Here is a 26,728-nt window from a genome sequence, read left to right as displayed (position 1 = left end):
ACACTTACTAGCTGTGTGACCCTAGGCAAGTCACTTAACCCCAATTGCCTCACTAAAAAAAAGAAAGAAAGAAAGAAAAAAAAAAGAAAATGCTTATTATAATGCTCAGAGAAGAGAGGAGAAAAAGAAAATACAATATTGGAACCTAGTATTTCTTGAAATGGATATTGTCTGGAAGGCCCTCTCAGATGAGAATTAGTTCTGCCTGGATCTAGATCTATGCTATAAGACAGGTGATGAGGCAATTAGGAAGAAGGGAAAAAGCAAAGGAGATTTCAGGGTTTTGCTGCCATTTGCAAGAGTGAGGAGAATGTCTAGGAGAACTTAGTCTGAAAGATAAAATTATTCTATCTTTGTAGTAGAGTGATTTTATTTGGAGAAAATAGAGGATAGATTTCCATTGTAAAGAGGATAGAGAAAACTAGTTTCCAGGAGATCTTCTACTGTGAGAGATTTTAGCCAAGTCCAATTCCCCTGAAAAACATTTTAGGAAATAAAAAAGGGTAGCCAGTGAAACAATGATCAGGACAAACAGAAATAATAGTGAACTGCCATCCAAGACTTAACAAGAAGATACCAGAAGCTCATGGGGGCTTCTCTCTGGGAAACACCAAGGGCCTGAAACTAGTATCAAGTCTGACAAATGGGGCCTAATGCCCCATTTCAGGATTTCACCCTGTGTATTATATGTCTCATTTTGTAATGGGCCCTCTCCTGCTTGACCACTGTACTCAAAAAGTAAGATAGAAAAAGGGCCGAGCTTTCAGGAGACTTGAAGCCAATTCAGTCTTCAGTATCAATGGCACATCTAGGTGGTATAATTGGTAGAGCACCAAACCTGGAGTTAAGAAGACCTGAATTCAAATCCAGCCTCAGACATTTACTGGATATATGAACCTGGGCAAGTCACTTAAACTCTGCCTTAGTTCCCTCATCAGCAAAAAGGATACATTAATTTCACCTACCTCCCAGGTGAGTTGTGAGGATAAAAAAGAAATCTTGTCAAAGCAAAGGAAACTGTTCTTTCCCAGTCAGTGAATGTGAAAGGAGATTAAGCCAAGCTCTTCCTCTACAGTGTCTGCACATATCTTGAGGTCTTCTTGGAGGTCTGAAGCCAACATTTCCCAGATATCCTGTCAAAAATGCACCAAAGAATAAAGCCTCCTTTTGGTAGGGTATTGCCTTAAGAAGAAGACAAGTTAGTAGTTAGTGCTGTAAAGAATTAATTGTTATTTGAGGTTTTTATGCCTCGGCACGCACTGGCCTGGGGCTCCTCAAATCGCAGGGTGCTCCACCCACTGGTTGTAGCCATTGCCAGGGCTCTGGCACCTCACATCATCACCACTTGCTGACGCCTACATGGGCCTGGCAAAACTATAATGATTGGAAGCCCCGTGAGGGCAGTCATGTGACTGTCAGAGTGGCCATCCCATTGCCTGGGACTGTGTGGGGTGTTCCTAGGTTTGGGGGAGGAGATTGGGCATTGGAGGTGGAAGCTGGAAAGCAAAAGGCGTTCTGCTGCATATTTTCAGCTAATTCCTGGGCAGTGGTATTTTTTCAGGTATTATAATTTCCCTTTCCCCATTTTATTTCCTTTCCCTTGATCCTACTGGTCCTGTTTGTGTTTTGTTTTGTTTTTTTAAGTTTGTTCTTGTTAAAATAAATCTTGTTCTGTTTTGAAGGAGGCTGCTGGTCTTCTTCCTTGCCCCAATATTGGGGCGAGCAGCTTAGCTAGCACTCCCCAATTAAAAATTGGTCCCCACAGTTTTTTGACGACCTCAAATAACAATTAATTCTTTACAGTGCCTAGGCACCTTGCATGGAGCACAGGAAACCCTAGACTAGAGCAAAATATAACATTGCTATAATTAGCAGCTTTCCCTCAGAAGCTGACGTTGGGTTGATGAGACAAAGAGTATAAGAACTGGACAGACTATTTCCCCAGCTGAAAAGTTAGACTTCTCTTAAAGTTGAACTCTGAGAAAACCAAAATGTCCAAACAGGGATTGGGACAAGTTACCAGCTGTAATTTTAGCTGTAGCCTCAGCCAAGAAGTGACAACCATATCAGGCCTCTTCAATTTCATTGTGGTCAGAAAAAAATGAAATAAAAAGAATGATGTGATCAAATCCATTTGGTTCTATTAAAGTGAAATTTGGTTGTCATTTATAGAGACAAAAGCAGCAAGAAAGATGTGGTATTGGAAGAGAGGGTGTAGATGGAACATGAGGAATCTGGGGAAAATATTTCTGGGTTTTTTATATTTTTTTTAAATTTTGCAGAACATGGGGCAGCTAGGTGGCACAGTGGATAGAGCACCAGTCCTGGAGTCAGGGGGACCTGAGTTCAAATCCAGCCTCAGACACTTAACAATTACTATCTGTGTGACCCTAGGCAAGTCACTTAACCCCAATTGCCTCACCAAAAAAAAAAAATTATTTTTAACTTGCAGACCAAAGCATAAGACTTATTTTTCTAGAAAACAGGAGGTAGATTTTTTATTGTTGTTGTTTCCAAAGTCCAAGGACAAGACAAACGATGGACCCAAGAGAGTAAAGTGAACCTCTCTTCCCAGAAAGGCCAAGCCATATTCTTTTCCTGAAGGAATGGTGAAGTGCATTGAACACTACCTTTATCTGGAAAACAAAAATATGATTGTATACTGTGGAAGGGTGACTACCAACCCAGAATCACTGGAATTGCTTCTGCCAGGACCCTCACAAATTTGTCATAGTAAATCGCACAAGGAGCTGTGTGCTCTCCATGTGCTCAATGTCTTCCAGAAAGGAATGCCTTTACCAAGGAAATGGTACAAGAGATTTTCCAGAGCCTGTCTCCAAATTCCAAAGTGACATCTCACAGGAAGAACATACTTAGAAATGGGAACTACAATTTGAATGTCACAATGATAACACTTCAGACCACTTCAGACATGTTTTGGTGGTATAAGTACAAAGGCATTCATCACTGTCCTCTCTAACATCATGTACTTCATCATGAATATCCCCCATCAGTTCTTCTGGGGATTATTGAAATATCTGTTCAAAAGGCATTAAATCTACATCTGAGACTTAGGAGGCATGCACTTGAGCCTTAACTTCAAGCTAAAAATGACTGAGTGGTTTGGAGGAAAGAGTGAGATCAGGAATTTTTTTCAAAACATCAGCTATGAAGAAAGGACTGTGAATGCTTGCTAGTGGAGTCAGAAGAGGTAGAAGCCAATCGGAGATGAAATGTGTACTCCAGCTCTAACTGTTCCTTCTATACCCCCCTGTTATCCATTGATGTGCATTATCATGAGACAGACATTCCTTCATGGAAAAAGGAGATAGTACAAGTTCTGTTTGATGTGTTTTCAAAGGTATGTGAAAGTAAGTTTGTTCTAGCATCTACTTTCCGTTCTTGGAGAAGTCACACATCACCTTTGCTAGAAGTAATTACCTTTGACTCAGATTTGGAGATGCTACCTCCATTTTCTTTTTCTGCCAAATTAGAAGTTCTAAAGATACTAACAAAGCCTAGATGATTGGCTCAGAGTCCAAATGCATAAGGGGATTCTCTAGAAATCACTTCCAGAAAATTTGAGATGAAAGATAAGTTCAATTTTAGACAGAGTTTGAAATAAGGGACATCTAGCTCAAGATATGCAGGTAAGATCATAAGAGAAGTAAGGATAGATAAATAGGTCTGAGAATCATGAGTATAGAGATGATAACTGAACTCCTTAGAGCTGATAAAATTGCCAAATGAGATAATAGAGAGAGAAGAAAAAGTACAGGATAGCCTTTGGAGATATTCACAATCAATGGGCATTTCCTGTATGAAAAACTAGCAAAAGAGGCTTGAAAAGGAGCAGCCATTGGGGGCAGCTAGGTGGTGCAGTAGTGATAGAGCAATGGCCTTGGATTCAGGAGGACATGAGTTCAAAGCTGACCTCAGACACTTGACCCTAGCTGTGTGACCCTGGGCAAGTCACTTAACCCTCATTGCCCAGCAAAAAAAAAAAAAAAAAAGGAGAAAAAAAAAAAAAGAAAAAGGAACAGGAGCAGCCATGAAGAGGAGACCAGGAGAAAACAGTGTCATTAAAAACCCAGATATAAGAGTATCAAAGAGAATGGGTATGATTAATGACATTAAGTACTTCATAGTGATCAAGAAAGATCTTGTTGTTCAGTTCTTTCAGTTGTGGAGGAGGCCAACAGTGGGAGTAATCTGGGATGAGATCCGACAAGAGAAAAATGACAAGATAAGGGGAAAGGGATTCAAGATCAAGCAAAACTTTATAATTAAAAATAGAAACCTATTAGGTTGATGTTTAGAGGGAGAAGAGTAAAGTGAAAGCAAAGATAATGGCCTGAGAACGTACTGAGGAGTGGAAGGGAATAGATATCTCCAATGATAATAAAAGACATGAGAGACTTTTAATAAATACTTTGCTAAAATATAATTAAATAATATCTATAGGAGCCCCTAACTGACCATTTCAGTAATGCTGTCAAAGCAAGACTATTCTTAATGAGGCCCTTTTGTTGGCCACTTTGATGACTGCATCCTTTCTTTAAAAAATTTTTAAAAGGTTTTTATTTGTCTTCTGTTTCTTATATCATCATCGTTATCCTAATGTATCCCTTTCTTGCTCTGTACTAGAGAGTCATCCCTATAACAAAATGTTATTTTATTAAAGAAGGAAAAATCAGCACATCTGATGAGTACACTGAAAAAATCTTAATATATGTGCATTATGTAGGACCTGTAAACCTCTCTCCATTGAGGGGTCGATTGAGTGTATCCTCTCATATCATTTCATTCGAATCATGCTTGATCTTTCTAATTAGTTACATTCACACTTGATTTTTGTTGTGCAGTTGTTCTTTCCATTTATATTGTTGTAGTTATTGTGTATATTGTTTTCATGGCACCCTGACTTGCATTTCTCTTATTAGAGCATTGTTTGATATGGTTGTGAATATGTTGCAATACTTTTGAAACCTATTCATATCCTTTGACAACTTATATTTTGGGGAATGTCTATCAACTAGATGACATAGTAGATAGAACACTGGGTCCTAGAATCAGGAAGACCTGTATTCAAATTCAGCTTCAAATACTAGTGGTGTGACACTGGGCAAGTCACTTAACCTCTGTTTGTCTCAGTTTCCTTATTGATAAATAATAAAACCTACTTTTCAGGTAGGATCAAATGAGATAATGATTATAAAGCACCCAGCACAGTGCCTGACACACAGTGTATATAAATGTAAGCTATCATATAAATAAATATATATAATATATACATATCTCACAAAGACATACACAATTGTGTGTATATATGCATAAATAATACATTTCACAATATATGTATTATGAAATGTGTTATGTGTACATATATATGTCTTGGACACAATTTATCAGAGATATTTAATATAAAGATATTTGTTTCCCATGTGACCACTTACCCTTCTTATCCTGGATACGTTAATGTTGCCTGTGCAGAAGCTTTTCAGTTTTAAGTAATCAGAATTATCTATTTTGTCCATTGTAATTGCATCTATCTCATTTGTAAGAATATATCTCCTACCCATAGCTGTGAGAGGTATGATGATGTATGTGAGAAGTATGCTTTGCCTATCCATTTAGAATATATTATGAAATTCAGTATAAGGTGTTGGTCTAAGCCCAATATCTGCCAAATTGCTTTCCAGTTTTCCAAGAAGTTTTAATCAAGTAATGAGTTTTTCCTAGAAAATTTATGTTTTCTATTTTATAAAACACCAGATCATTGAGCTCTATTGTTTCTGATTCTCCCTTGACTAGTCTATACCATTGACTTATTGCTCTATTCTTTAACCAGTACTGGATGGTTTTGATGCCTGCTATTTCATAATATAGTTTGAGTTCTGAAAGTGCTTTTCCCCCTTCATTCCTACTTCTTTTCATCATTTTCACTTGATATTATGTATCATTTGGATTTCCCAATAAATGAATTTTGATATTATTGTATCAATTTCTATAAAGTATTCCCTTGGTTATTTGATAGGTAATAGCATTAAAATTATAAATTCACCTTGTCTATTGCCATTTTATCACACTGTCATGGCCTAACCATAAGCATTGAATATTCCTCCAGATATTTACGTAGTATTTTATTTTTCCAAGGAGAACTTGGTAATTTATTACATACAAGTTTTTGTGTGCTTTGCTAAATTAATCCCCAAGTGTTTGGGAGTATTTTCTGCATTTTATAGTTATTTGAAATAAGATTTCCTTTTCTATGATTGCTTCTTGGATTTTGTTCTATTATATAGAGATGCTATTGATTTTTCATGGTTTATTTTCTAATGTTTTTGAAGATATTAACAGTCTTATTTAGTATCTTTGTAGGTTCCCTAGGATTTCTCAAGTATACTATCATATCATTAGCAAATACAGAGTAGTATGTCCTTTTTACCTACCTTATGTCTTTTAATTTCCTTCTTTTGTCTTAGTGTTGATGGTAACATTTCAGATCTATATCAAATAATAGTGATGCAAGTAACGTGTCATTCTTAATTCACTCCATCCTTAATATGTGCTATCATTGATTCACTCCCATATTTATTGGAAAAGGTTCTAGTGCATCTCCATTGCATATGATGCTTGCCTCTGGTTTTTGTTAGATCCCTTTTATATTTTTAAAAGATACTTTTATCCTTATACTTTGTAATGTTTTTTACCATAAAAGGGCTTTGTACTTTGTCAAAGACTTTTCTGCATTTATTGAGATTGTCATGTGGTTTTGTTTTGGGGTTTTAATATAATTAATTATGTTGATTGTTTTTCAAATGCTAAACCATGCTTGTAGCCTTGTTATAAATCCCACTTGGTCATTATAAATGATTTCTTGGATTAATTGCTGTTTTACGATTTCCAGGATTGTGTTTAAAACTTTTGAGTCAAAGTTCAGAATGACCTAGGCCTATGGTTTTCTTTTATATATATTATCTTTTCCAAGTTTAGGCATTACAATTATGTCTTATAAAAAGATTCTGGTAAAGTTCTTTCTCAATTTTAGAAAGTAAATCATGAAATATGGGTACTAATTGTTCTTTTAAAAGTTGATGGGGGCAGCTAGGTGGCGCAGTGGATAGAGCACCCGCCCTACAGTCAGGAGGACCTGAGTTCAAATGTGGCCTCAGACACTTGACACTTATTAGCTGTGTGACCCTGGGCAAGTCACTTAACCCCAATTGCCTCACCAAAAAAAAAAAAAAAGTTGATAGATGTCACCTATGAATACATCAGAAGCATGAGGCTTTTTTCCCCCTTTGATATTTTCTTTACAGCTGCATCTATTTCCAATTCTGAGATTGAGTTATTTAATATCTCTATCTATATTCTGATAATTTGGACATTTTTAATGTTTGTAATTTCTCCCATTTAGGGGCTTTCAGTTTCATAAGAATATAACTGTACATAATATGTTCTGATTTTGGTAGGTTGTTTCAACATTATCATTTTCTTTTATGTAATTTTTCATTGTCATGTGATTTATTCTTTGCTTCATTATTTAGGATTCCATTGCTTTCTCTATTTGAGTCTGTGTCTTATTTATGGTCCTTGAACCAATTACTGTTTTTATCATGTTATAGTTTCTAAAAGGATATTTTTGCTTTGTTACATATATTTGCAATATCTCTATGGCAATACATGGTCAGTGTCTGTAAAATTTCCATGTGGTGCTAGGAAAAGATTTTCTTTTGCATTCCCATTTAGAAGAAGCCATAAGTATTTTTAGTTTTAAGAAATTTGTACAATTTTATGTTTTTCCTTTTGTATATCATTCAGTTAGACATATCCAAAACTGAGATAGGGATATTGAAGTCACCATTATGTTACTATTTATGTCATCTTGTAGCTCAGATGTTTATGAATTTGGATGCTAAAGCATTTTGAACGTTTACATTTATTTAATATTGATTTGTTTCTGTGGTTTCTTTCAGCATAATATAGTTTCCTTGTTTATTTCTTTATTTTTTGAATGTTATTTTTTGCTTTGTCAAATAGCATCACTATAACTCTTACTTCTTAAGGATTCAGTTGACACATAGTGAGCTTTCAGGATAAAGAGGGTTCTGTTGAAGGGTAGGCAAAGTTCTCTTTAGATGAGTTAACAGCCTACCAGAATACAGAGAGGATCCTCATCAGAAAGCTAGCTGCTAGATAATAAATTATGGGGGCAACACATCTCATAAGGCACATTAGAAATGTCATAAGAATAGTAGAAAATATACTACATCCTAGGTCTCTGGCCTGTCCCTACACTACTGTATAAATATTTCAGATATGGGTTCTGGTCAGTGAAGGAACTGCTAGTCCAATGTATTTTCTCTAATACCATATTTTAAATATTTCTATATTTATTCATATTTCTATAGTCCTTCTATCCAAATAGATATACTCAACAAATATATGTTGGTTCATTAATATGATATGCATATCTTCATATATAGTTAGATAAGTAGATTTATGTAAAAGAAAGAAAAAGTAAGGAAAGAAATTAATAATAATTAATAATAATAACAATAATGTTGTTGGGTTATTTAGTATGTCTAAATCAAGATAGGTACTTCCTAGTGCCCCTAGAGCTGGATTTTGAGGAAGTTGGGGAATGGAAAAAGGGACATGAATTGAGTTCATTTCAGGCCTGAGACACAGCTTCAAGTAGCATGAAGTGGACAGATGGAATGACCTATGTGAACAGCAAGCAGGTCAGTTTGACTAGAACTTAAAGTATGAAGAAGAAATATTCAAAAATGAAATAAAGCTTGAAGGAGCAGCTTTGAGCCAGATTATTAATGGTTTTTAAAATCATTCAAGTCCATCTTTTATCCTACAGACAAAGAAAGAGCCAATGGAGCTTGAGCAGGAAAGTGATATGTTCAGACATGTGTTAGAGGAATATCAGTTTGCCATCTGAATGGAGGATGAATTGAATAGAAAAAAATACTCTCAGCAGAGAGAGGAATTAGGAGGCCCTCTTAGTAGTTTAGCCAAAGGTATTAAGAACCTGAATGAGAGGAGTGGCCATAAATAGATAAAAGGAGTCCAATGCAAGATACAGAATCAACAAGTTTTGGCAACTTGGAGGGACAAGGAAGAAGGCAGAATCTCTAGTATGATATTGAACTTTCCTCAGTAAAATGTAGATAATAATAGCACTTAGCTCAGAGGGTAATATTTGTAAAGCACAGTGTCTGGAACACAGTAGGTGCTAATAAACATTTATTTCCTTCCTCTTTCTCTTCTCCCATTAAGTTTTAGAGCATGAATTTGAACTTGGGTCTTCCTAACTTTTAGTCCACCACACCACTTAGCTGCCATTGTAGAGATGGCTTACAATGGAACCTGGGGTTGCTTCTATGAAAATTTGAAAGGGAAACATCATGGCCATCTCTACACTATGCTTTCCCCAGGTAACTATCATGATGTCTCAAGAAGAATTAGTTGTTTCACTGGGGGCTTTTTCTAAGGGTATGGGGGATTCATCTGACCACTGCTATTTTAACTACTTGCCCTTTGAAGTAACAAATCAGCTGTTCCTGATTTGTATGTGATATTTGTCCACTAATGTGAGAAAATGGGTAGTTGTCTCCTCTCAATGTGGATATAACAGTCAGTCATAGTCCTCCTGACCTGTTTGTAGGACAAAGGTCTCAGATCCCCTCCTCCCCCTCAGGTTAACAAAATCACATGGTTCAAGGAGCCCTGGTCTCAATAAGGTCCTCTCCAGAGTTGTGTCCATATAAGGAAGTATAAGGTCCACTCCTGAGTTATGCCCGTACAAGAAAGAGGGATGGGAATACTGCATTCCAATTAGCTAGTTTTTGCGTGTAGATTGTAACCCTTGAGTAATTGGACCAGTGATGAAAAAGGGGAGGGTCCATTCGCGTTAGGGACTACAGTATAAAACAGGACCTGTGAGCCCCCTTTCAGGGCACCCACTAGCTGCACACTAGGGTGCCTTCTTCTCATGAGAAGAAAATAAAGAGCCTTTGTCACATCCCTGTTGAGTTCCTGAGAATTATTGAGGAGAGGATGGTTTTTTTCCCCCCCGCAACTAAGTAAACTCAAAACACTTGAAACTTCTTTGCAAGCTGTACTCAGACAAACTTCCCTCTTTTAAAGGACTTTGTACATGAATCCAGAACCTAACATTTTTCACACCATTAAGCAAATAAGTTATAAAGAATCTGTGATTTTTGTCTGTGTGGGAACACACTTCCTCTTACTGTTTTCAAATTGTCTATCACCAAGTAGGTCTTAGCCGCTGAAGCTGAGAGGGGTTAAATCATTCAATCAACAAGTTTTTAATTGCCTACTCTGTGCAAAGCACTCAAAAGTACAAGAAACTTACAAGTAGGTCAAAAGGGAAGATAACAATGTACATGGGTGAGTGACTTGCCCATAATTGAATAACTGGTGTCAGAGAAGCACATCCAGCACTCCATCCTTTCTACCACTCTGCTTCTATTTAAACAGATACCAAACTATTTTTCCAAAACATTTCAGAGTTTGGCCCAAGGAATGTCACTTACACCTCCAAGATTTGGTTAGTTCTGTAGCAGCCATTCTACCCAAGCCACTTTATATGCTTCGGTCATTTAGAATTTGTTCATTATTATTTTGTCTTCTTTTCTTTCTTCTGTTTTTCTTATTTCTTATTCCTTGCAGGGTATGTGGTCAGGTTGGATTTAACATTAATGCTATTTTGAGATGAAAAGCTATAGAATGTGAAAGTTAATGAGATCTGAAATCCATATACAACCAAAATGTTGGGTTTTTTTTTTTCCTTGAATACTTTTCACTATACAGTAACTGTTCTTCATGAGAGTACTCCATTTTCAAAAAGCCCTTTAAGTCCTTGTAACTTTTACCATTGCTTTCTACATTTCTGAATTTCCTGAACTAAAGCTTAATGACCTATAATGCTTCTTCATTTGCTTGTCCCTTTAATCTTACTTGGTTATTATATGATTTCTGATTATATTTGTTAGTCTCTGAATCAGACATATTAGTCTTTGGGCCTTTTAGCACTTTCTAAAATATATTACAGTAGCTGGAAATTTGTGTTTTTGAACCTTTGACATTGGATCTCTTTAATTTATGTCATGAGTGCTCCTGCTGCTTTTAGTCATCTGTAGAATTTATCTCCATCAAAAGCAGCCTTAATTTTTGGAATATCCTGGTAAATCATAGCTTAGCCAAAAAACTATGTATTTATTCTTTAATAACAAAGCTAAGTGGGGGCAGCTAGGTGACGCAGTGGATAGAGCACCGGCCCTGGAGTCAGGAGGACCTGAGTTCAAATCCAGCCTCAGACACTTGACACTTACTAGCTGTGTGACCCTTGGCAAGTCACTTAACCCCAACTGCCTCACCAAAAAAAAAAAAAAGCAAATAGCAAAGCTAACTGGAATAAAGACCTAAAATTCCTAGCATCCATACCTTCTACCACATGATTGAAAATTTGAGAAAAATTCTATTAGAGTTGCTCATATTCAATCGACCTGAAGTAATTAACAATGAGTTAGAGAATTACTATGTTCTGTATTTGACGCAAATTATGTTAATGGAGGAGAGGGAGATGAATTATCCAGATACTTGCTTGAACTCTGATTATGACATTTAGTCTCCTGGAAATTCCTAAGAATATATCATTTTTCACTGTGTTGACAAATTCCCTAGATTGAGTGAACATCTTAACAGTGCCATTCTAGAACAAATTGGACTAACACAAATACCTGCCTTGACTCCTAGAATCTAGATCTTTTCAAGAGGTACATCAGAATTCCAATCTATGAAAAAATAGAGAATGAGACTGCTCAGGCATTCTGAAACACCCCCAAAAGTATCTGGTATTCTCAGAATCTCTTCAAAAAGGAAATAGCTTGGAATTGAACTGGGAATTCTGGAGAAATTTTATTAGACATTCGACAGTGTGCTAGACAGTGTGCTAAAGCCATGTGAATAAAGAAAAGGCAAAAATCATTCTTACCTTTAAGATTACATTCTAGTGGTATACAACATATACATAAATGGATACATATAAGATAAATACAGAGTAGATGGAAGGTAGTCTTAGAGGAGAAGTCACTAGTACCTTGGGGGCTTGGGAAAGGCCTCCTGCAGGAAGTGACACTTAAACAGAATCTTAAAAGAATCTAAGATTTGGTGTTTAGGAAGAAGAAAAATCCAGGCATGGAATTTAACCTTTCAATTTTTGACTGATGTTGGGTTTGGGATAGTGACACCTGGTATGAACAGGTACAGATACTTCAAGTTTTTATTCCTACATTTCCATCAAAATAATAAGCAATCCTGAGATTGCCTCACCTCAATTTAATTGAATGAACTTTTAAATACTTATTCTCTCCTTGATAGTCCTCAGAAGGTGAAATATCTCTTGAAAATGGCTAGAAAATTTCATTTTGTTGTTTGCAAAGGCATGCATAATTTCAAATGATTGATTGATCTTTGGGATTTGTTAGCTGAAAATAACTTAAAACCAATCTGGAATTCTCATCTCTATAATTAATTAATGTGAAAAGCAAGCGAAGGCTGTGGCCAAAGTGTACCTGCTGCCAAGAAGTATGGTGAAGAAAAATAATAAATGTATTATCCATTATCCTGCTAGAAAACAAAAGCAAATGCTCAAACCTGTTTATACCTATTTCATGATTTTCATCTTTTGGAGTATTACATAAATTGTCCAGAGAATTGTGAACATAGGAAGAATCAATAGTTCCACATCGTCAGAATGTAACAGGTTTCACTAGTATTTAGGCCAAGAAACCACTTAGAACTTCTTTCACAATTTCTATTCCTTTTTATCACAACTCAACTTGTAGTGCTAGGCAATCTAGCACTACTGTAGATTTCTTTTAGTGAGCTAGTAACAATTTGCAATGACTGTTAGCCTAACTGTCCACACAAGAAAAAAATATGTTAATAAAAAATACTTCGTGGGAACAGCTAGGTGGCGAAGTGCATAAAGCACCAGCCTTTGATTCAGGAGGACCTGAGTTCAAATCTTGCCTCAGACACTTGACACTTAATAGCTGTGTGACCTTGGGCAAGTCACTTAAGCCTCATTGCCCCAAGCAAAAAAAATTTTTTTTAATTTAAAAAAATTTTTAAAAGAATACTTGTTGGGTACACTGTAATATGCAATTGTAAAAATAGCTCATAGAGTTGGTATATCACAATAAATACCTGGGAAAGGCACTGTGAATGAACAATTGATTGGGCTTAGAATTGACTAAGTGAGATACTGGGAAATTGCACATTACTAATGTAGGATACTCCCCCTTTCACATTTGAGCAATTTGGTTGTTGTAAAAGAGGAAGAAAATTAACTGGGGGGGGGTTGGTTTTGTTTTGTTTTTTGTTCTTTTGTGGGGCAGTGAGGGTTAAGTGACTTGCTCAGGGTCACACAGCTAGTAAGTGTCAAGTATCTATGGGTGGATTTGAATTCAGGTCCTCCTGAATCCAGGGCCAGTGCTTTATCCACCTAGCTGCCCCCCTAAAAATTAACTTTTCCATAAAGAAAAAAATTAAATCAACTTATAAAAGACGTAAGGTATTCTCCCTTTTTTGTTAATGGTTTAGTTATTCAAAAAGGCAGGAAAAACTTTTTAAATTGATAAAATTCAAATTTATAGAAACACCATTTCCAGATAAAAGGTGATAGAGAGGACCAAATAGAAAACTTAAAGGACCTGTTTGAGGACAAAGAAATAACTGAGGCTACAAATCATTCGCATGTAATGAAGTGGTTTTTTTCAGCTTTATAAAGTTAAAGTTCTACTAAATGGCAGATCAAATAACTATTTAGAGACTGTTTTATGATTGAACTGTTTGATTTCATAACTATCAGTGAGGTGAATTTTGTTGGTATTACTTCATCAAAGAAAAAATGAGTCATTGAGCACCAGGAGGTTCAGATTTGAGCCACTGAGTATGTTGGAACAACATAGAAGAAAAAAAAAACAGCAGGCATAGTCAAGAAGGCAATAGGAGCTGAGTCAGAAGATCCTAATAGGAGCATTTCAGCTGCTGTGTCTCTGAATTTTGTTGTTCAGTTGTTTGCAGTCATGTCCAGCTCTCCGTGACACCATTTGGTTTTTTTTGGCAAAGATACTGAAGTGGTTTGCCATTTCCTGCTCCAGTTCATTTTACAGATGAAGAAACTGAGGCAAGCGGGGCTTAGTGACTTGCCCACAGTCACACAGTTAGTAAATGTCTGAGGCCAAATTTGAACTCAGGATGACAAGTCTCTCTGAGTGTAGGCCCAGCACTCTATCCACTTCGCCATCTATTGTTAGAAAGAGATGAAACCTCTCAGAAGAGCCTAGTTGTGCTATACTAACCTCCTCTGGTTTGAAAGGGAAAAGCAGAGAAGAGCTATGCAGTTGTTTTGCAGTATCAAGATTCTGAGAAGCTCAATGGCAACCAAGAATCCAGGTTGAGTCCGGAGCTAATTTAGCAAGGGATACAACCTGAGGAGCTTTCCTCTGGCTTAAAGGAAGGATTGTGATTACAGTAACATTCTATAGTGTTCTTGACAGCAATGAAGACCTGAAGGGCAGTAGAAAGTAGAGAAGCAGTTTCATGTTGAGCATAACATTGTTAAAAAAGGGGAGGGGGGGGCAGCTAGATGGCGCAGTGGATAGAGCACCGGCCCTGGAGTCAGGAGTACCTGAGTTCAAATCCGGTCTCAGACACTTAACACTTACTAGCTGTGTGACTCTGGGCAAGTCACTTAACCCCAGTTGCCTCACTAAAAAAAAAAAAAGGGGGGGGAGGGGAGTGGAGATGGAAATCAAGCACACCAATGCCCAAGGTCCTGAACTGTGAGCTGCCCCAAGTACATAAGTTGTCCTCACTCATGTCTCTCTCCTAGATTTCTTCCATAAGTATGTGCCTACCCATTCACCTCCACAGATGCATGTATTGATTGGTGGGAGAGCATTTCTCAAACTTACATGCTGATTATTGCTGCATTGCCTTGAGTAATTGTGTTTTATTGATTATTATTGCTTTTGGCATTTCATTAAATAAATCTTTTATGTTTAAGACTTAGTGGCATCATCAATATGATTGATTTTGTAATAAATGGTAGGGATTTGGGAGTTATAGTGATGAACAGAGAATATGATCATCTACAAGAAGGTTATCCTTTTTTTTTTTTTTTGGTAAGGCAATTGAGGTTAAGTGACTTGTCCAGGGTCACACAGCTAGTGTCAAGTGTCTGAGGACAGATTTGAACTCAGGTCCTTGTGACTCCACTATGCCACCTAGCTGCCTCTACAAGAGGGTTATCTTTAAGGCACTGAGGGAGTTTGAATTGTAACTCTGTGCACTTCTCTGGGAACCTAAACCTAATAATGTGAGGGAAGCCAATCCAGAGTCTGATCAAGCCAATCCAGAGAAATTGGGTGACTCATATCCTCTATGATCGGCTACACTATGGAATCTGAACCAGGCATGCCATGCTCACATGTACTTACAAGGGTCCCAAACATTTTTTACCCAATTTGTAATTTAATTGGTATTAGGGAACTTCTGATGAGGAAACTTCTTCTACCAATATAAATCATTACCTTCTCTGCAATTTATAGTCTTAGAGTTGTGCCTGGGGCATTGAGAAATTAAGTAACTTTTGCCCAGAATTATACTTCCTGTGTCAGAGGTGAGACTTAAACCTAGGCCTTCCTAATTTCAAATTACCTTCCCTTTCATTATGCCATTCTGCCTCTCAAACTTCTTCCTTGAAGAAAATTCCCATTCTTTTTTACCCCTGTGATCTTCCAATGATTCTATAGGGCTGCAAACCATGGGATGCAATAATATCCAAAGAATCACAATTCTATTTTATCAAAAGAGAAATGGTTATAAATGGCCAGATACAATTTTTTTTGGGGGGGGGGGGCAATGGAGGTTAAGTGACTTGCCCAGGGTCACACAGCTAGTAAGTGTCAAGTGTCTGAGGCCGGATTTGAACTCAGGTACTCCTGATTCCAGGGCCGGTGCTCTATCCACTGCGCCACCTAGCTGCCCCAGCTCTGATATCTTTTGCACCACTTATTCTCACAATTATTCTCTTTTAAAAAAATATCGGGGGCGGCTAGGTGGCGCAGGGGGCGGCTAGGTGGCACAGTGGATAAAGCACCAGCACTGGATTCAGGAGGATCTGAGTTCAAATGAAGCCTCAGACACATAACACTTACTAGCTGTGTGACCCTGGGCAAGTCATTTAACCCCAATTGCCTCACCAAAAAAAAAATATATATATATATATATCTGAGCTTTATAACTGCTAAAGAAGACAAATTGGTTATGCAATGAGAATAATGAATATTGTCAATATCTCTCACATGCTATATATTGGTACCAGTCAATCAGTTAATAAATATGTATTAGGTGCCTACTATGTGCCAGACACTGTGCTTAGTGCTAGGAATACAAAAAGAAGATAGGCCATACTGTCAATGACCAATCTAATGGGGGGGACTATAAATAAACAAAGAGGTCCAAACAAGACATGTACAGGAGAAATAGGAAATAATTGACAGGGGGAAGGCATAAGAATTATGAGGGGTTAGGAAAGGTTTCCTGTAAAAGATAGACTTAAAGGAAGCTGGAGAAGTCAGTAGGTGGAGTTGAGAAAGGAAAGAATTCCAGCCAACCAGAGAAAATTCCTGGTCCCATAGGGGACAACCAGAGAAAATTCCTAGAGCCAAGAGATTGAGTGTCTTCTTTTTGGAAAAGTCAAAAGGACAGTATCACTATATTAAAAATCCATTGAGGGGGGCAGCTAGGTGGCGCAGTGGATAGAGCACCGGCCCTGGAATCAGGAGTACCTGAGTTCAAATCCGGCCTCAGACACTTAACACTTACTAGCTGTGTGACCTTGGTCAAGTCACTTAACCCCAATTGCCTCACTAAAAAAATTTTTTTAAAAATCCATTGAGGGGGCAGCTAGGTGGTGCAGTGGATAAAGTACCAGCCCTGGATTCAGGAGTACCTGAGTTCAAATTCAGCCTCAGACATTTGACACTTACTAGCTATGTGACCCTGGGCAAGTCACTTAACCCCCATTGCCCCGCCCAAAAAAAACCCATTGAAGAAGACTGAAAAGGGGCAATCCAATAGTAAAGAGGAGAAGCAATAGTTAGTGATGTCCTGAAAACATATGGAGAAGAGAGTAGCAAGCAGAAGAGAGTGATCAACAATATGAGAGGCTCCAGAAAGGTCAAAGAGAATGAAGATTGAGAATTGGATCTGGCAGTTCAGAGATCATTTGTAATTTTGGAGAGAGTAGTTTCATATGGGGTAGGAAACTGTATTGTAAAGGGAATAAGAAGAGAGCAAGAAGAAAGTGGAGGCAATTATTGTAGGTGGCCTTTTCCAGAAAGTTAGCCTTAAAGGGCAGAAGAGAAATGGTCTGACAGTTAGTGGGGATGGAAAAATCAGTGAGGATATGGAAATACAAACACATTTGGAGGCATCAGGAAAGTAACCAGTAGACAAAAAAGATACTGAAAATAATTGGAAGAATGGGGATAGCAGAGAGGGAAATACTTTGGAGGAGGCAGGATGGAATGGGATCACTTGGACATGTAGTAGATCAGCTTTGGTAAAGAGTAAGATCAACATAAATGAGATGGTGAAGGAGAAGATGGTGACAAGGCATATGAGTGATGTGAGGAAGAGGAAAGAAGTAGGAGCTCACAGTTAATGGCCTCGATTTTTATGTAAAATATGGGTCAAAGTTCTCAACTGAGAAGGTTGGGAAGGGGGAGCCTTGGGAAGCTGGAGGAGGGATGAAAAAGTTTGGAACACACATGTAAAGAGATCAACAGATCACAGAATCATTGAAGTGTTGAAGTGAACACTTTGATGTTCTGTAAAAGTTACTATAAGTAGTATATTTGCCTTCAGGGTCAAATATAAATATTTCTTTTTCGCCTTTTTTCCTGTTTTATTGTTAAAGCTCTTCTCATACTGACCCTAATCTACTTTGAAAGGCCAGTGCATTCCTTCCATTCCTACACTCCATAGTACAACCAAGGCTGTTTTCTTGCTGTTCCTCATGGTTGAAACTCCATCTACTTTCTCCAAGCCTTTGAACTATCTTTCCTAAATTCTTTGAAAGCACCTGCTTAGAATCCCTTGTTTTCTTTAAATTCAACTCAAGCACCAATTCTCTAAATAAAGCCTTTCCTGATTCCATAACTATAAGTGCCTTTCCCCTCAAATAGTATTTATTCAGTTATTTATTTTAAAAGATTATACATTACCAACAGATAGGATTGATCCATTATTTTTTTTAGTAAGGCAATTGGGGTTAAGTGACTTGCCCAGGGTCACACAGCTAGTAAGTGTTAAGTGTCTGAGGCCGGATTTGAACTCAGGTACTCCTGACTCCAGAGCCGGTGCTTTATCCACTGCTCCACCTAGCTGCCCCGGATTGATCCATTATTAATTTTATTTTACTCTTTTCAATAATGAAGAAAAATATATTTTCTCTACCTCCCAATTTCCCTCCATTGAAAAAGCAAAAGAAAACCCTGATAATAAATATGCAAAAACAAAGCAAATTATTACATTGGCCAAATGGGGGAAAAAACCCCATGTCTTATACTTTGACCTGAGTCCATCACCTCTCTGTCCAGCAGTGGATAGAATGTTTCATCATTAGTTCTTCAGAATGATAGTCATCACATTGTTCAGTTCTTAAGTCTTTCAAAGTTGTTTGTCTTTGCAGTGCTATTGTTATATCATTAATTTTTCTCCCGTTTCTCCTTACTTAAATTACCCTTCTACAATTTCTAGCTTCCAACTTCATATTTTTTTCCTCTAGGACCAACCTAGAACAAGTCTAATCTTTCTTCCACATAAATGCAATTAAAGTACTTATGAAAACAGCCATCTTCTACCCCAGCGCCTCCTGTTTCTATAAGAAAAACCATCATGCCTATTTTTCCCTCCCCACCCATACTCTTCCATCAACCTGTCTTCCAATGGCAAGATTTTCGGTCCTTATCATCTTCTTATGAAAATATTATAATTTATTTATGAATTTCCTAAAATGTGCCCATAACTGAACAGAATAGTCTAAAATTGATCTGACCATGGCACACTGGATAGTATATCTCTTTTTGGTGGGGGGAGGGCAGTTGGGGTTAAGTGACTTGCCCAGAATCACACAGCTAGTAAGTGTTAAGTGTCTGAGTTCAGATTTGAACTCAGGTCCTCCTGAATCCAGGGCTGGTGCTCTATCCACTGCGCCACCTAGCTACTCCAGTATATCTCTTTTAATGCAGTCTATAATGGCATTCATTAACTTTTTTGTTACTGACATGTTGTGAACTCATATTAAACCTGTAACCCACTAAAACTCCAGATTTTTTAAAAAGCATCTAGCCATAACTTTTCCATTTTATACTTGTATATCTGATTTTTAACCTAAAATTTTACATTTATGCTTATGATGATTTAATAATTATCTTATTAGATTTGACCCAATATTTTAGTTTTTCAAAATTATTTGGGATCCTGGCTTTGCGTTCAACTATGCTAGTTACCTCTTCTAGCTCAATGTCATCCAAAAATTTGATACTGATGCTATCTGATAGATCTGGAGTGCACTGCACTAAATGCTCCCTCGGAATTGGGTTGATATTTACCTGTTAGTGACTACTTTTTAAGATCAGCTATTCATCCAGTTTTGAATTCACTTGTCTTATTTTCTAACTCATACCACTTCAATATTTTCCAAATAAAATTCATAACTGTCAAAAAATGTGATGACATTTTGGTAAACTTTTATCTGTGATATACTATTTTCCAGCTATTAAATTAGCCTAAGACCTCTTGTTCTTGATGAAGTCATAATGCCTATTGGTAAAATGTTCTCTTTTGTAAATATCCACAAACCATCCCTTTGATATTATAGTCTAGAATTTGGCAAAGACTTGAAGTTAAATTCAAAGATTGAATATAGCTCTACTTGCACCCCCCCCGCCCCCCACTCTCTGCAAAGCGGGACATTTAGTCTTCTTGGTCCTGTGACACTTATATCATTCTCCCTCTGAAAAGAGGACATTTGCTCTTCTTGTCCTGTGACACATCTCATTCTCCACCATTTTTGAAAGATTACTGGCAATAGTTCAGCAATCATGCCACCACTTTTAATGCCCTAAGATGTTTACCCAGCCCTAGCACTTTGAATTTTCTGAGTACAGCTAGACATCCTTTTACTATCTCTTTATATTTTCAGAATCAAATAGCTATTCACCTTTTTATTCTCTTTAGCTGATCCTTGACAGAGAAAACAAGCAAAATAAAAATTGAGAAGTTACTTCTTTTTCCTCTTCCAACTCCAATAATGGTCATAGAATGCTTGTGCTCTTTTTGACTCAAATATAACTGAAAACATTCCTTTTTATTGTTTTTAGCATTCATCACCAGCCTCAGCTTCTTCTGGACTATGATGTTCCTGACTATTTTTAAAGGACTGTAGTACATTTTTGTATCCATATTCCATTATTGCCATATATCCATAAGGATCTAGACTTAGTGCCAAGAATAATTTGCCCAACAAAACTGAGTAAAATGCTACAGGAAAAAAAATTGACCTTTAGAGGACTTCTAAGCATCACTAAATGAAAAAATAAAAAGCTGCATAGAAACATTGAAGTTAAAACAGAGAAAGTAATATAAACATAAAAAGATAATCACAAATGAACAATCATAAGGGACTAAACAGAGATAAACTAATTACCTTCCATTTTAGCGAGATGATACATGGATGTCTGAACCCTATCACCATCAGGGGTCATAGAGGGAAAGACTTGGGCATAGTTCTTTTATGTCTTGAGAATCTTAAGGCAAGAACCAAAAGAGAGGAGAAAAGAAATATACTGGGAAAGAGAGAGGGAAGAAAGGGAAATGAAGGTTGTAGAAAATTATCTCACACAATCAGAGTTCCCAAGCACACAGCTATACAAACAAGGAGGAGAAGTTGGCTGACATTTGAACCTCATTCTCATATGAACTGATCAAAGGAGATTAAATACATACACACACAGAGTTGGGCACAAAAAGACAATTTTACTCCACTGACAAATAGAAAGGAAAGGAGAGAAGGGGAATTAATGGAGAAGATAGATTAAGGAATGGATTAATCCTAAACAAAACAAACTCTAACTAAAGATATACAGAAATATTTATAACCTTTTTTGAGATGATAAAGCATGGGAGTCCAAGGAATACTATATATAATATATGTGAAAATGTATATAATATCTATATTATATATGATATATTATATATCACATATGTTGTGTATATATTTTTATTGTTGTTGAGTCATTTTAGTCATGTCCAACTCTCTGTGATCCCATTTGGTGTTTTCTTGTTTTGCCATTTCCTTCTCTAGATCATTTTACAGATGCAGAACTGAGGCAAACAGGGTTAAGTGACATGCCCTGGGTCACACAGTTAGTAAGTATCTACATCCAGATTTGAACTCAGGTCCTCCTGACTCCACGGCCAGCACTCTATCCACTACGTTACCTAGTTGCATATATGTGTGTGTATGTATGTATATGTATATATGTATAAGTTAATGATAGGATACTATTATGCTGTTAGTAATGATGAAGGCAATGATTTCAGAGAAATCTGAGAATTCTATGAATCAGTGCACAATGCAAAGAAAAGAGCTGATAATAACACAGCAAAAACAATCAATTTGAAAGAATTAGGAATTCTTCCTAGAATAACGACCAACCACAGTTACAAAGGACTAGTGATGAAACATGCTACCCACCTTCTGTTAGAGAGGTAAAGGACTCAGAGTGAAAAGTAAGACTATTTTTGGATATGACCAATGTGGAAATTTGTTTTTCTTGGCTATACAAGTTTTTAACAGGGATTTTTTTTCTTGCATTTTTACTTTGGCAGGGGAGGGAGGGATTGGGATGGGAAAGGAAAAGTGGCATTTTGCTGTTTGAAAAAAAATTTTTTTTAAATAGAATGTTCGTAATCACACAGAATAAATACTATTATAGTTTTAGGGGCTTCTAAGATCATTTAGCCCCATCATTTTATAGATGAGGAAAGACTTAACTCTTAGGTGTCTGTATCTTAAATACTTAACCACTTTTTTTGGTGGGGATATAAGGGTTAAGTGACTTACCCAGGGTCACACAGCTAGTAAATGTCAAGTGTCTGAGGCCGAATTTGAACTCAGGTCCTCAAGAATCCAGGGCCGGTGCTTTATCCACTATGCCACCTAGCTGTCCCCATACTTAACCCCTTTTTAAAAATTAGTATGAAAATATTATTTCTAGTTTCTTCTCATCATTCCGTATATTTTGGATCATCTGCTTTTGTCTTCCCTACCTCATATCCTCCTGTTTTTTGGTTAAACATGGCCTAGAAATGAGAGTTAATTTAATATCTGTGTAGTCTTCAGGGAACTATTAAGTTAAAAAATGATTTTTTAAAAAATTTAATATTTATAATGCCTCACATAATATTAACACAGTAAACCTCCTAAATCGCTTTCATATTAATTTACTTTCAAAAATAGTTATACTCTCATTTCCTCCTATCTATTTTTGTATAGTTTAAATGAACATGAAAGGAAGTCTTGAAGACTAAATGTAGAGAAGGGGAGAAGCGGTTCCATCTGCTTTGCTTAAGCCATAGTGGATTCAGAGACTTCTTTTTAGAATACATTTATCCATGTAAACATATATAGGTGTATATACACATACATGTTGCATATAAATACATATATATGTGAATCACATATGCATGTTTGTTTTTTTAACATCATCTGATAGAGCTGTCCCATTCTGCCCCAATATAATTGGAGAAGCTTCTTTAAATAGCTATCTGGCTGCCAGTCACCAACAGCATAATTTTCTATATCCTAGGACCTATTTTAGTGTTTCAAACACTTCCCTATACATGGAAAGGAAACTCACACTGTTTCATAGAAACTTATAATCATTTAATGCTAAAATTCAAAGTAATCTTAATGATTAAACTAATTTAAACCTCACTGATTTCCAGTTTCCTCCTTTATAAAGGAATCACCAGTGAAACTAAATGAGTTATTTCCAAAACAGAAGTCTGTTTATAAATTGTTAGTTCATAATTTTTAAAATATAGGTAGCTTTTACTATCTTATACCTAGCCAATATGTATTATGAAGAACTATCTCCATCTCTTCCCTACCCCTTAAAAAGGTTTGATGAACACAAATCAAATAAATGGAATTAATAACACACTTTATCAACTGTGGTTTGATTTTATTTAATTTATAGGTCTAGCACATATCACTCAAAAAACTTGAATGTCAATGTTAAATATACTCAAGGAAGCTGGACAGGATCAGTTGGTGAAGATGTGGTTACTATTCCTAAGGGATTCAATAGTACATTTCTTGTCAACATTGCTATCATTTTTGAATCAGAAGATTTTTTTTTACCAGAGACTAAATGGAATGGAATACTTGGACTTGCCTATGCCGTGTTAGCCAAGGTAAGCCTTTCCACTGTCATATAAATTAATTCTGTACTCTAGGCCTCTATGAAATAATGAGAATAGCTGGAAATAAAGCAGATAGGAATAAATTCTTAATGTTAAAAATCTAGAGATGATTGTAATAGATAAAAAACCATGTCTAAGAAGATACGTTGTATAAACTCAGTCATCTTTTGAAGTATAAAGTCCAAATATATAGAAAGCTTTCTGAAAAAAAAACAATACATATCTTGTGACATTTTCAAAAGAATTGGTTTGTTGTTTTATAGTTATATAGTTAAAAGTTTTAACAGAAAAAATTACCATAATTTTAGTTTAATTTTTTTAATCTACATTTGAGAGTTCAGTATAGGTAAAGACTACACAAATTCTTACATTTGTACTTTTATAAGAGGAAAGTGAAAGAGATCTTTCTCGTTAGACTAGAGATGGGTCTCATTCAATTAGACTACTGCATTATTTTCCCATAAGAACAAAGCATCATTAAGGAAAACTCTTACGTTATTGCAGATATAACTTCAAGCAAATTGAAGAGTTAGTGATAGTTGGGTCTGTAAGATGCTGACATGGATTACTTAAGTAGGTAGCATCCTATCTTTCTGTAGAGTTCATTACAATTAAAAAAAGATAGGGGCAGCTAGGTGGCGCAGTGGATAGAGCACTGGCCTTGGAGTCAGGAGTACCTGAGTTCAAATCCGGCCTCAGACACTTAACACTTACTAGCTGTGTGACCCTGGCAAGTCACTTAACCCAATTGCCTCACTAAAAAAAAAAAAAAGAAAAGAAAAAAAAAAGAAAAAAAAGAAAAAAGATAGCTTTGTTCTTGTGACAGTTTAAAATCAGAGATATTCCTGCCATTTTAATAAGAAAACAGAAATTTTCTTCTAATGAGGCAGAGAACTCTATTTTCTTATATGAAAATCCACCCAATTAGGAAGGTGAACTCCCCTTTAATGGCAAATTGAGGAGGCCCCCATGGCAGTGTCTTCATGTAGTACATTGTTTGACCATGTAGAATTAAATGGGAGAACTAGGCTAGTTGTTTCATAGTGGTCATAGAAAGAGCATTCACCATATCTGAAGACAAGTAATCAATTAGCTAATTAATTGTGTTTTTAAAGTTTTGTTTGATTATATAAACATAAGAAAAACATTTCACTCCTGTGTGTCTTCATTTTCAAGTAAGACAGATAAGAATGTTTTCTTTGAGATTCTTTAATAGTATTCCAGTACTAAAATTATTGGATAAATATGAAATTTTTGGAAGTTTAAGAATATAAAGCTTTGTTCTATAGATGACCTGAGAGTGATATTCATTGTTATAAACACTCCAATGACAATTATATTTTCATCAAAATTTTGAAGAAATTGTACATAATTGTATTTCACTGGGGTCCAAAAGACAGTGATAATTTACAGAAAGGGGAACAGACCCTAAAAAAGAGGGACTTCAGAAAGTTTTGAAAGATTTAGTAAAGTGAAAATACTTAAGGACAGCAGACAGTGACCGAGATTAAGAATGGGTAAACACTATGACCAGTGTTCTTAGATTGATGACATTGGAGGAGTGACCTACAATTAGGCCCAGAAGGATAGGAGAAGAATTGAGTATAAGAAGGAGACTTGACTTGGTTAACAAGTGGAACCCCCAAAAAGGGACAATTCCTTTTTCTAAAGGAAAACCATTCTCTCACCTGCCAAGAGCACAAAGACAAACAATCTATCTACTTCTACTTATTCTCAAACCCTGATTCCAAAATGTTTTAACTAAGGCTATTATGAGCAACTTTTCAAAGCTGGGCCCTGAACTAAGATTTTACTAATACTTCATTTCCCCTAAACTCAGAAATATGTATGATGAACTATCTTTTGTACTAAGGCCATTGAGTAGATGCAGTGATGCTTTTTGAACAAAGAGCTGTGGCAACATGTAAGGAATGAAGAGAACAAAACTAGAGATTAGTGAATGATGGCAGTGAAAATCCTTACTTTTTTTGAGAACTAATAAAATATTTAAAAACCAATTGATCAATCAGCAAACATTTACTTAATGACTACAATTTTCTAGGTTACAGTAGTAGTAGTAGTAGTAGTAGTAGTAGTAGTAGTAGTAGTAGTAGTAGTAGGCCTCCACCAGTCACGGATGACCATGGATCAGGGCCTTGAAGAGCCACAGGCCACAGTAGGGTAGGTATTTCAGAGAAAACAATTTCTTACCTTCAAGAAGTTTAGATTTTGTCACGGGAAAAAAAGTTCTGTACACAAATTTAAAATATCTACACAATAAATACAGAGTAATTGAGGAGGGGAACAAACAACTGGAAATATAAGAGAAGGCTTCATATAGGGCAGGGACATTTGAACTGGATTTTAAAGGGAAATAGGAATTCTAAGAGGAAAGGCTGAGAAAGGATTTAATTCTACATGTAATGAATATCTCCTGCAAAGGCTCACACAGATCAAACAAAGTTAGGGATTCTTTTGTATGAGGAATAGCAAGTGGTCGGTTTGGCCAGACAATAGAATAAATGCATGAAGGGGAAGAATACATAAGAAACTGAGAAATATAGGCTGAAGAGAGATTGTAAATGCTAAAGATCTTGTAACAGGGAGTCACTGAAGTTTATTGAGCATGGAAGAGATATGGTCAGTCCTATGCTTTGAAATAGCACTTTAGCAACTATGTGGAGGATAGCTATTGAAAGAAAAGATTTGAGTTAAGGAGGTCAGTACAATAGTCTAGAACAGGGGACAACAAACTACGGGTTACTGTTTGCTTTTGTACAGCTTCATAAAGTAAGAATTCTTTTTTACATTTGTAAATAAGGTTTTATTATATTTAAACATATAAAAATTAATCTTCACTTATGGGCCATATAAAAACAAGCTGTGGAATAGGTTTGGCCGAGAGACCATATTTTGCCAACCCCTGGTGTAGAAGAGAAGTAATGAGGTCCTAAAATAGTGGTGGGCATTTAAGGAAAAAGAAAAGAACAGATACAGGAGATATGGAGATAAAATTGACAAAAGAGAGCAAATTAATATTATATAGGAAATGATAGAGAATAAAGAAGCAGTGATGACCCCAAAACCATATATCTGGGTAACTAGAAAGGTATATAAT

The 26,728-nt window shown here is 36.3% G+C and overlaps 1 protein-coding gene across 1 annotated transcript in view; it reads left to right on the top strand.

Moving 5' to 3' along the window:
• Window positions 1–26,728, top strand: part of BACE2 (beta-secretase 2) — a 101,898-nt gene that overhangs the window by 40,172 nt on the left and 34,998 nt on the right. The window contains exon 3 of the mRNA XM_043997426.1: window positions 23,385–23,601. Within this exon, the coding sequence (XP_043853361.1) occupies window positions 23,385–23,601 (217 nt within the window). The remainder of the gene's footprint in view (window positions 1–23,384; window positions 23,602–26,728) is intronic.

The sequence above is a fragment of the Dromiciops gliroides genome, chromosome 3 (genome assembly GCF_019393635.1).
Source record: "Dromiciops gliroides isolate mDroGli1 chromosome 3, mDroGli1.pri, whole genome shotgun sequence".
NCBI lineage: Eukaryota > Metazoa > Chordata > Mammalia > Microbiotheria > Microbiotheriidae > Dromiciops > Dromiciops gliroides.
This window is presented reverse-complemented; position numbering and strand designations above follow the sequence as displayed.